Source organism: Mastomys coucha, unplaced genomic scaffold (assembly GCF_008632895.1).
Source record: "Mastomys coucha isolate ucsf_1 unplaced genomic scaffold, UCSF_Mcou_1 pScaffold11, whole genome shotgun sequence".
Taxonomy (NCBI): Eukaryota; Metazoa; Chordata; class Mammalia; order Rodentia; family Muridae; genus Mastomys; species Mastomys coucha.
The window spans coordinates 32,993,549-33,004,738 of NW_022196893.1; the positions used below are offsets into that span (position 1 = coordinate 32,993,549).

Below are 11,190 nucleotides of genomic sequence, written 5' to 3' on the forward strand. Positions count from 1 at the left end.
GGCGCTCAGTGACGTTTTATTGCAGCAGTTTAGGAAATAGGCGTGCGTATGTAAAAGGAGTGGACAGCTCAGGAGGTTTGGCTGCTACTCCGAAGCCATTAACTTTCTTTTCACAGGGTACAGCGGCAGACAGACCAACTGCCTTTGGGAAGTACTTTGGTCTTGAACTCGTAGCGGGTATTTGAGGACTCACAACCCTTCAGACTAAACCACTGTGAAGACCAGGTTCCAAAAACCCTGTGTGCAATTCCTTCCTATAATCTCACACTCCCTCTGAGCAGCCAGGAGTGTTCCTGTAGCAAGAGCAAGCAGGGAAGATCTGCCTTTCTCTTCCAGCTCCCCCACTGGCTCTGCCCTAAGGGACTAGAGAGTCTTTTAGCCAGGATAAGGAATGCATGGTCCTCACAGCTCAGAGTCACTCGGGACCTGGGAATCAAAGAAAGATGACTTTGGGCCACCAAGGTCAAGTTTAAAGTTCCCATGAAGAAGACTAAGAGCCTCTCGTGGTTGCGGGGTCCTAGCGGGTTGAGAAGGACTTTCTGCACCCCGCTTCTGCTTAACCGGAAAGGTGCAGCCTAGAGCAGTTGAGTCTGTGTGGGTAAGGGAGGACTTAGATCAAGAATGGGTGGGGCATCTCTGTGGAGACCTGCCTGGAGGCAGAAGGAAGATAACCTTAAAACTCACAGGCCACTTGGTATCCGTGTCTCTTGCTGGGGACTGCGGGCATGGGCTAAGCATCAGGCTAGGGAATTAGGGGCCCGGGGACAGTGCCGAGGCAAGCGGTACTTTAGCTTCTGTAACTCTTCTTGGTGGATGATGTCTTGGAGACAATTCTCATGCTTGAGCTGCTACCGCTCACACTGCGACCGCTGGTGGAGCTAAAACCTCCGCTGCCTCCGCCCCCGTAGCAGAGGCCACTCCCACTGTAGCCGCCTCCGCTATAGCCCCCGCCACTCACACACAGGCCACCACCTCCACTGTAGCCTGTGCCTCCGGAGGAAGAGACCACAGCTGAAAGAAGAAGGCACGGCTGTCATTGGCAACTGTCAGACATCCCTCCCTTGCTCCTGCTTTGCAGGCTAGCTCTCAAGCACAGTGCTTTGCTCCAGGCAGCTCTCTCCCCAGGGAACCTGGGAGGACAGACAGCTAACTGCCTCCTAAAGCAGCAAGAGGTAGGGTGAACCTGACTTCAGGTCTCCTTGCCCAGTGTGAACATCCATACGGAGCTCTGTGACTTCCAAAGCGTTCACAGCTGTGATGTGATGTGATGTGATGGGATGGGATGGGATGGGATGGGATGGGATGGGATGGGATGTACAGGTCCCTCAAAGTAATATCATTATGGTAGGGACCCCCCCATTTACAGACAAAGATATAGAGGTGCAAAGAGATCAAGTAGCATGCACAAGGTCACCTCTGCCTGAGTCCAGGTCTTAGGCTCCTGGCTATGTTGTACCTTTCTCTATTGGGGCTCTACACGGAATGGAACATAGGGTTCAAATTTGTGTGGGGATTTTTAGGCTCCCATATCAGGACAGATCCAATGGCCACCTAGATCTCCCTGACAACTATTAGAATCTCAGCTTCATTACTAGATATGTTAATGTCTGCCCTACTACTTCATCTATAGTGAGCTCAGTTCTGTATAGGGTCAGCGTCCTAGCCTGTCAACTACTTGAAGCAGTGGTCACCCCTCCCTCTGGGAGGCTGTTCCTCCTGTGCGGCTCCTGATCTGTTCTCTAGTGGGCCACAGGCTCTGGCTTCTGTTCTCTGACCCAGAAGAGGCCCAGGGACTCTCATCTCCAGGACTAGGACTCAGTGCTGCCATACCTCCTAAGGCACCAAGAGATCATTCTTTCCGGTCTCCTCTTGGATGCTCTGGCCATGTTGAGATGTTTGTTTTACTTGCTCAGCTAATTTGCTTCAGTTCTATGTAAGCAGGTATGTACATGATACAGGTCTGTAAGTGGCTTCATATTTCTGCCAGAATAGCTGAAAGCTAGGGACCCTGGCTGCATGAGGAATCCTGTCCTGTTCAGGATCCTTGGAGGCTAGGCTGGACATGTGACCACATCACTGTCTCTCAGGGATAAGACATCCCCTGTAGTGTCTAAGGACACTTTCCCAGAATAAGAAAAAGACCTTGGACTTTTCCCCCAGAGACAGGGAATGCGCAATGCTCTGGACACTAGTGAGGAAGGAAACCAAAGGAAGGAGGAGAGGGGGCTTAATGACACAATCACCCTAGCCGTTCATTTGAAATCTCAGAGATGCTAGGAACTCCCTCCCATTTGCTTCTCCTCCCCCTCCACTCTTCTCTCTTCCCAAAACATTTACTCACAGATGTTCACAGCACCAACACCTTCTCCAGTGAGCCTGCAGCAGATGGAAAGAGAAGGCATGTCATTGCAGAGGGCTTAGAGAGCTCTGGGTCCCTAGCATATGATCTCATCAGTGCTGAGCACATGATGGGTGCCAAGCCCTGTTTAACAAGCTTGACATTTATCTCATGAGCTCTAGAAGCTAACAAAAATACAGAAGGGGCAACCTACAGGAGGGATCAAGTCAAGATACAGATAGAAACAGAAACTGAGACTCCATGCCAACGAGGCAGAATGGAGTCAAGTGCAAGACACGTCTGGGCAATTTACTGTTCCTGAGATAGAGGCCGATGGCACTTGTGAGTGTTATAAGGCCCAAGTCATAGGGCCTTCCAGGAGACTGTGGTGGCCTTTGCCCAGGCCCAGAAGCACCCGGAGGAGGAAACAGCTAATTTTCCTCCTAATCTCAACAGAACAAACAGAAAGCAGCTTTGGCACCTGACCTCAGCCTTTCTGTGTAAGGGCATTGTAGTGAGTAGCTCATGTGGTCTCTGCAGCATACTGTCCTGTTCTGGTAGCGTCTGTCTGCACCTTGACGGGGGCCCACCTGCACTCCTCGCCCTCCAGCAGCTTGCGGTAAGTGGCAATCTCTATGTCCAGCGCCAGCTTGACATTCATGAGCTCCTGGTACTCTCGAAGCTGACGGGCCATGTCCTGCTTGGCCTTCTGCAGGGCATCCTCCAGCTCGGCCAGTTTGTTCTTGGCATCTTTGAGAGCCAGCTCTCCACGCTGCTCGGCATCGGCAATGGAAGCCTGGAGTGTGGCACACTGCTCACAGGAGAAAGGAGGAGTCTGTGATACTGTTCATGGATCCTGTGTGAGTTAGATTAACTTCCCTGGAATATGTTAATGCAATGGAAGTCAGAGTATTGTGTTGGAAAATACGACTGTTCTCAGTCCCCAAGAGTAATGTAGAGTTATCTGGATGAGAAAATGGCTTCCTGTGGTCTTTCTCTGGGCAGAGGGTAAGTACATAACCAAGACATGATTGACCATGTAGCCATGGTTAGAGGAAAGGCCTGTCCCACTGTGTATCCCTAGCCCTAAGAGGCCCTCATTCAAGAGATTTCCATCTGCACCCATTGCATTCAGCCCATGTACTTGATAGCTTTATGCCAACTTGACAAAAAGTAGAGTTATCTGAAAGGAAGGAACGTCAATGCCTCCATAAGATCAGGCTGTAGGGGATTTTCTTAATTAGTGATTGATGGGGGAGAGCCCAAACCCATTGTGGGTGATGCCATTCCTGGGCTGGTAGTCCTGGGTTCTATAAGAAAGCAGGCTGAGGCAAGCAGTTAAGCAGCATGCCTCCATGGCCTCCGGCATCAGCTCCTGCTCCAGGTCCCTGCCTTGCTTGGGTTCCTGCCCTGACTTTCTTTGATAATCAGCTTTGATGTGGGAGCTGACTTCCCCTGAGTTGCTTTGGTCATGGTGCTTCATCATGGCAACAGCATCCTTAACTAAGACAGCCCAGATCCAAGCCTTCCCCGATGCAGGGGTATGGATGGGATAGCCTTTGAGGTATCAGTCCTACCTGCTTCTTCAGGTTATCAATCTCAGAACGCAGCCTCTGCATGGCCCTGTTCAGCTCGGAGATCTCCATCTTAGTAGTACGGAGGTCATCCCCACGTTGGCCAGCAGACCGCTGCAGCTCCTCATACTAGGAGGAAGAAGGGACTCTGGGTGAGGGAAGTGTGCAGCCCCCCAGGGATGGTCAGGCTGAATGGGGTGAGGGCTCTGGCTTCCCTGCACCCTCTAGACTTTCAGTGCACTGCTTGGAGGGTCCTGGATTGTCTCACCCTGCCCACTGAGTCCACTGACCCCATGTCTTGCTCTGGACTTGCTCTCCATTTCCATACATGTCAGCCGACAGTGGACACCTGTGGCTCTTCCCCCTTTTCCTGCTCCTAGTCTCTCTTCCCTCTCTTCTGTTCCACGCATCTGAGCCCTCCCAGATCAGAATCACACACGTGAGGATGCTTTCTGATAGGGAATCTTCCTCCTCATACATTTGAAATGACACCAGAGCATACTGTCTCCATGACTCCTAGCTCAGAGTATCTACTGCAACTTGGGAAATATCATTCTGTGATCTATATATAAAGTCTTTGTGCCCAGAGCCTTGGTTCTAGCTGGCTCCAGCTCTCTTTTTGCATCATCTGCCCTCTTCTTGAAGGCATTAGGCCTTGGTCTTGACCTTGCCCCTCCAGTTGGCATGGTGGCTATAGCTGATCACCTATACCTGTTTCTTTGATGTAAAGCTTTGGAGATATATGTCATCTGTCCTGGAAGGAGACCTGGCATTTCTGCCCATATCTGACTTTTCCCCTTGTTCCTGATGATTTTGGCCCTTGGTAATGCTCAGTACATATGTAAGCTCTAAGTTAAACTCAGGTACTTTGGTCCCCATTAGACACTGGAGAGGGAAGGCTCTTAACTTTTTTTTGCCTATGAAACCTCTAGTCCCCATGCCTAGGTAATTGGGTAGATCTTGGCACCTCACCTTGGTCTGGTACCAGGATTCAGCCTCTGCCCGGCTGCGGTTGGCAATGTCCTCATACTGGGCCTTGACCTCAGCGATGATGCTGTCCAGATCCAGGCTGCGGTTGTTGTCCATGGACAGGACCACAGAGGTCTCAGAGATTTGAGCCTGAAGCTGAGCCAGCTCCTGTGATTGAAACCAAAGAAGAGAGACGAGACAGGACATTCATGCATGTGTATAAGTGTGTGCACATGTGTGCAGTTTTTGTGCATGTGTGCAGATATATGTAGGAGTGCATATGTGTGCTTTGGAGATGGTGATCCCCTGGGGTAGGCTCTGGCATGGAGGTTCTTGCAACTGTGCAGTGCAGCTCAATTCAGCTCTGAAGGGCTGGGAAGGATACTGGGAGACCGCTGAGTTTATAACTTCTCTTCAGTACCAGCACATCTACTCCTGAACCTATACCTGAGAGCATAACACAGGTAACTCTAGCTAGAATTCTCCAGAAGCCACTCCTGTTGTCCAGGAAGCCCACAGACTGTCAGGACTGTGATGTCTCACTCTCTGAAGAAGCCAAGCCCTTCACACTCAGCTGAGACCACACCTTGGGCAAGAAGCCTGAGTCAGAAGGGACCAGGCACCTCTCAATCCCATCCTCTCCCCCCACCCCCATCCCACTGCCCTGTGCTGTGTTCTTTAGGAATGGGGCATAAAGATGAGCTAGAAACAGCAGAAGGGGCACCAGAGAAAAGTACAAAAAGCAGGGTCTTGATTATGTCTCTGGTGTTGTCCCTGCATCCCACAGAAGAGAACCCCGGTGCGCCATTAAAAACATGCCTTTAGGAGAGGCAGGCGATTGTCATAACTGGTTAGAAAGCACCAGCGGGCTAGGTGACTTCTGCTGATTGGCATAATTGCACTGATTTATTGTACTTTAAGAAGAACAGCAAGTGGGGTGGGACTTGGCAGGGCTGAGCTGAGCAGGGTGGGGCAGGGCTAAGTGAGCCGTAGCACTCAGACAGTTCTGTAGGAATCCATTGAATTTGGTGACGTGCAGATATTCTGTCTGTTCAACAGAACACACTTATTCTAATTATTCTGATTGGCCAAGATTGAGTTTTTCACCCTTGGAAACTTCTTGCTACTCCCCAGGAACCTCACTTTTTCCCCCCTTAAAAGACCAGGATCTGCTCCAAGAATCACAATCCACAGATGGTTTTGGGGGCAGAGAGGAGGTCAGGAAAGAGACGGCAGCTTGTGTGCCCCTCCTCCAGTGCTCCCAGCCTCCAGCCCTCCAGACAGGGTATGGGGTCTCACCGCCTCATAGAAAGCTCTCAGGAAGTTGATCTCATCCATGAGGGCATCCACCTTGGCCTCTAGCTCCACCTTGTTCATGTAGGCAGCATCCACGTCCTGGGCACAGAGCATGAGATCATTCTAGGTCCTACCCTTCCTGGGTTGCCTAATAACCTCTGGAAATTACCTCTGAAGCCAGTGGGACAGCTTCAGCTCTCCAGGAAGCACTTGCCTTTCCCGAATGCTATCAAGTGGCACTGGAGAGATGGGAGGTCCACGTAGTATGACCTTCAGGAGTGCCTGTCTGCTGCTCATCAGATAGGCTCTCCTATGCAAGGGTCTCCTATGTCCCTTTCCAAGGCAAGGATGCTCCATCCTGGGTCAGAGGCTCCCATTGCCTATGAACTCTTCAAGCCTCTCCCCGAAGACTGCATAGCCTCTCTCCTCACGTCTCTGTCCATTCCATTTCCCTTCCCTTCTCCTCTGAGCTGCTGCTCCATTCTTTCCTTCTTTCTTCCTTCCTTCCTTCTTTCCTTTCTTTTTTTTGATTAAAGATTTATTTATTATTATTCTAAGTACACTGTAAATGCCTTCAGATGCACCAGAGGAGGGCATCAGATCTCATTATAGGTGTTTGTGAGTCACCATGTGGTTGCTGGGATTTGAACCCTAACCCTAACCCTAACCCTAACCCTAACCCTAACCCTAACCCTAACTCAGGACTTTCAGAAGAGCAGTCAGTGCTCTTAACCGCTGAGCCATCTCTCCAGCCCCCATTCTTTCTTTAGTATAATCCTTGGAGGTTTTTTTTTTCCTTCTTCACTCTGCCATTCTCAAAGCAGGGCAGCCAGACCTCTAGACTTCCATTGCCTAATCTTCCTACAGCCCTGCCTAAAGATCGGTTTTGTGTCCTGGATTCTGAGCTGAGGACCAGACCCAGGTGCTCTTCCCTCATTCTACATTGCCCTGTGCAAGGAGAGAGGCTGGTGCCACAACTCACACAGCTTGGACATGGGAGCCCTGGATCCTGACCAGCTTCTAACTACCTCTGGACAACAAACTGAACCTCCCCAGACCTCATTGTCCTCATACTTAAAGTCAGACATGCCTCCAGGAAAACCACAGGCTTCAGTGAAAGTTCCACCTCCCCCAGGAACCCACCGCCAGTTTGAATGCCCTTGCGCTTACTTTTTTGAGTACCACAAACTCATTCTCTGCTGCTGTGCGTCTGTGGATTTCCTCTTCATACCTGTGGAAAGGGCCGAGAAGGGTGGGTGTTGGGAGGAAGGCTTGAGAGTGAGCTTGGACTCATTCTATCTGGCCCGGGTCTTGAAGTCCTCTGCATACCATCCTGCATATTCTTCAGCTCACGGGTAGGGCAGATTGGAACACTTGGAGAACATTCTGTTACGATGTGGTCCCCTCATACATATGTGGCCCAGAATCCCAGATCAAAGACCCCTACTTCTGCCAAAAGAACACTCAAACTGAAAGTGGCAAAATAGTATCATGCTTTTTCATGCGATGTATATTCACACAGCCTGGGTCTCTAAAGAAGCCTGTCCTTTCTCCTCTTCTTCCTCCTCCTCCTCCTCTCCTCCTGATAGTCTTTCTCCCTTCCCCCTTCCTCTCCTCCTCCTTGACTGGCAGTCCCTGACCTCTAGCCTGACTCCTGCCACCCTGTCATGCCCCCCCTCCCATACTTCAACCACACCGAACTCTACCATGAAGGTGGAGTCTTCAGGCTAATAGGACCCCCACCCCAGATTTCTCATTCTTCAGTTTGGCTGTAGTGCCTCCGGCATTCACGGCATGCTACAGTACTCTCTGCTCATTGTCCTTTGAGAAGGGAGCTTCCCTTGCACTGCAGTGGCCCTCTGCCCACCCAGGCTGCCTCAGCATCAGGACATCCTACACTTCCTGCAGAAGCCAGCTGGGGTTTGTGGGCTTATTATTTATGGCTGGGGAACTACATGTGGTTCTGGGAGAATCTTTCTCTTCTCTAATTCTCCGGCTTCCTGGGCAGGGGTCGGGGGAAAACATAAACCCTATAAATGAACACTTAGTTGAATAAATGGAGGGGCGGAGTCTCTGGCTTTAATTCTTAACTCATGAGTTGCCCTTTGGATAATCCTGGGTAAGTGAGGGGATGCCAGAGCCTGTATTTACTGTCTGCTGAAGTTGTTACATATAGACAAGTCTTTGGACTCATATGGCCATTTCCTTGTTAACTCCATCCCTTCCTTCCTCAAACCCCAACATCTTATGTCTCAAGTGTGTGTCCCATTCCCATCAGATGGGGCAGTGTGGAGAACTGCTAAATGCTATCCAGATAGCACCAGTTCCTCTCCTTAGCCTGACCTTCCCTGGCCTCACGGCTCTGGGCCAGATAGATGGAGGATCTACTCACTTGTTCTTGAAGTCCTCCACCACGTCCTGCATGTTCTTCAGCTCCGTCTCCAGCCTGCCCCGCTCCCCTCCCAGGCACTCCAGCTGCCGCTTCAGGTTGGTAATGTAGGCTTCGAACATGGGCTCTAGATTGGTCCTGGTTGTTTTGTGCTCTTGGAGGAGGCTCCATTTGGTCTCTAAGACTTTGTTCTGCTGCTCCAGGAACCGCACCTGTCCCGGTCAAAGATAAGATACTGGGAAGGCTTTCCTCCCCCAGCCTTTTCTATATCATTGTGATGTAGGACCCCCAATAGTGAGGGACCCTGCATGACCTCAAAACTCAGGTGGTGGCTTCTGCCCTCTCCCCTGAGCTGCAAGGAGCCTGGGACATGGAAAGTCAAGTCAGTGTTGGTACAATGGGCTTGGGAAGCAAATGATAGGTGCAAAGGGGCTGGAAGCCATCTGAATATATCAATCATGTTGGCATGTGGTAACTTAGGAAAAGAACACAATAGCTAACTGAGCCCAAGCTGATCCCTATTATATGGGTGGGAGGGTTACGGCAGACAATTCTGTCCATTTCCTTTCTGGGAGGATTTTTCAGGATCTGGAAATGGTAGCATAGGTCATTCTGGAATTGCATTGAGGGGGCCTGGGCACAATCCTAGCCATGTCTCTCACTAGTCAGGTGGCCCTGAGCAATTAGCTCCCTGGAGTTGCTCCTGAGTCCCTTGTGGTTTTGAGCTATATTTGGTTTCTGGACTTAGCTCCATTTGATCCTGACTCTGGGAATTGTGCATGGCTCTTTCTCACCCTGAAATCTTTCCACTGGGAGGGACTGGAATATCACTTAGCTTCCAAGAATGAGGGAACACATGCCTTCAGAGACAGCAGGGTCCCCACAGGGTTTTTAACAAATGTGTCTTTCCCTTGTCACTTCTACCATGGGAGAGAGAATGCCCTAGCTCCGAGCCCTACCCAATCTACCCACCACTCCTTTCTCCCCTCTGAATAAACCAAAAGCCCTGGATCTCCCCTTCTCAGCCAGGTTCCTGGAAGTCATGCCCCTGTTGGGGTAATGCAGACAGTGATACAGGTCACTGGATCGACAAGGGGACAACACTTAAGAACTGGTGCCCGAGCAGTGTCTTCCGTTGGATCTATCCACCTAATGATCTGCCCCCCCCCCAGGCTCCCCATGATGAGGCATTTGTAGTTCAACAGAGCCACAAAGGGACCCGATAGTCCATTTGTTCTATCTTACTGGGGCTTGAGAAGAGGGGTGGCTTTCCTCTCAGTAGTCTAAACTGTAGCCTGAGCTGGACATCTCTCAGCTCTACACTCTTCTTCATCCCAGGGATGTATGTAGCCTGAGGGGTCCAGGGCTGTGACAGAGCTCTTTCCCAACATGAGGCCGTGCACAATGGCATCAGGTCCCACAGGCCTCACTCCCAGGACATTTAGGACCCTTAGGAACTTAAGTCACACAGCCACTGGGATGGAGGCTGCAGTCACACACTTCATCTCACCACGCACACTGTATCCTACAGTCAGGCTATCACCAAGGTGTACCAACAGGGAATTACATCTGCCTTGGGAAAAAGAAAGAGATTCAACACACTTCTATGCAATAAAGCCTTTGTTTTCTTATTGCCTTCCCTCCAAACTGTCTAGCTAAGCTCATGATCACTGGCCACTAGAGTAGCAGTGGGTCTGAGAGCTCTTGGGCTGGATAGAGGTAGGCACTTTTCAGCTACCCCATCAGCAGACTGCCTAGGCTCTGGGAGCATGCATCCTGGGAAGCCAAAGGTGACCTTAGGAAATAAACCCCAGAAAGTAAAGATTCCAAAAGGCAGCTGCTTTATCAGTGGGGACCCCACCTGCCCCTCACCTTGTCTATGAAGGATGCGAACTTGTTGTTGAGGGTCTTGATCTGCTCCCTCTCCTCCTTTCGAACCCGCTGGAGAGATGGATCAATCTCCAGGTGCAGGGGTGTAAGGAGACTCTGGTTGACAGTGACTTCATGGATGCCTCCAGCTCCAGGGGCCATCCCACCTCCAAATCCATACCCGCCATAGGCTCCCCCAACTCTGTATCCTATGCTGCTGACACCTAGACCGCAGGCAGCGCCCCCAAAGCTGGCTCGGCTGGAGCGGTAGCCTCCACCAATGGAAATTCTCTTGTTACCCCCAAAGCTGTGTAGGCTTCTTGTCCCAAAACCACTCCCCATGCCACCTCCAAAACTCTTCCCGCTCTGGGACACAGAGACAGAGCTGAAACCAGGCCGACAGCCAGGAAGGAGACTAGCTGAGGAGGCACTGAAGTTCCGTGTGCCCCCAGACTTGATGGTCACCGAGGATCGCTGGGTCATGGTGGAAGTTGGTGTCAAAGGGCAGTGGAGCAGAAAAATGGCAAGAGTGGAGAGCCTTCGAAGTCTAGCTCGCCTGGACTCACCTTGAGTTTTATCCCTTTCAAGAACTGGGCTTGGCCAGAGTAGATCAAAGACCACTGTGTTGTGTTCACTCCAATGGCATGTCTGGCCACAACCCATCTTCCTGACTGCTAATCATGGTGGGGAACACCCTACCCTGGGCAGGACCAGGCCTGGGGAGTCCAGCCTGAGGCATACCTGGGTCCAGAGCT

The 11,190-nt window shown here is 51.0% G+C and overlaps 1 protein-coding gene across 2 annotated transcripts; it reads right to left on the minus strand.

The window, feature by feature from the left end:
* On the minus strand, positions 1 to 11,036 carry LOC116080120 (keratin, type II cytoskeletal cochleal-like). Of its 2 annotated transcripts, XR_004114320.1 has the most exons (10): positions 10,439 to 10,969; positions 8,570 to 8,778; positions 7,348 to 7,408; positions 6,181 to 6,276; positions 4,885 to 5,049; positions 3,916 to 4,041; positions 2,929 to 3,149; positions 2,342 to 2,376; positions 685 to 1,011; positions 1 to 426 (listed from the first exon to the last, which is right to left on the minus strand). XR_004114320.1 is itself a non-coding variant. In XM_031356372.1 (9 exons), exons 1-9 carry the CDS (start codon positions 10,916 to 10,918, stop codon positions 788 to 790), a joined length of 1,617 nt encoding a protein of 538 aa, XP_031212232.1. In that variant the 5' UTR covers positions 10,919 to 11,036; the 3' UTR covers positions 1 to 787. The 2 variants fall into 2 exon arrangements, 1 of the variants encoding a protein (XP_031212232.1); XM_031356372.1 differs by having other exon boundaries at positions 1 to 1,011; positions 10,439 to 11,036.
* Between the last annotated feature and the right edge of the window lie 154 nt (positions 11,037 to 11,190).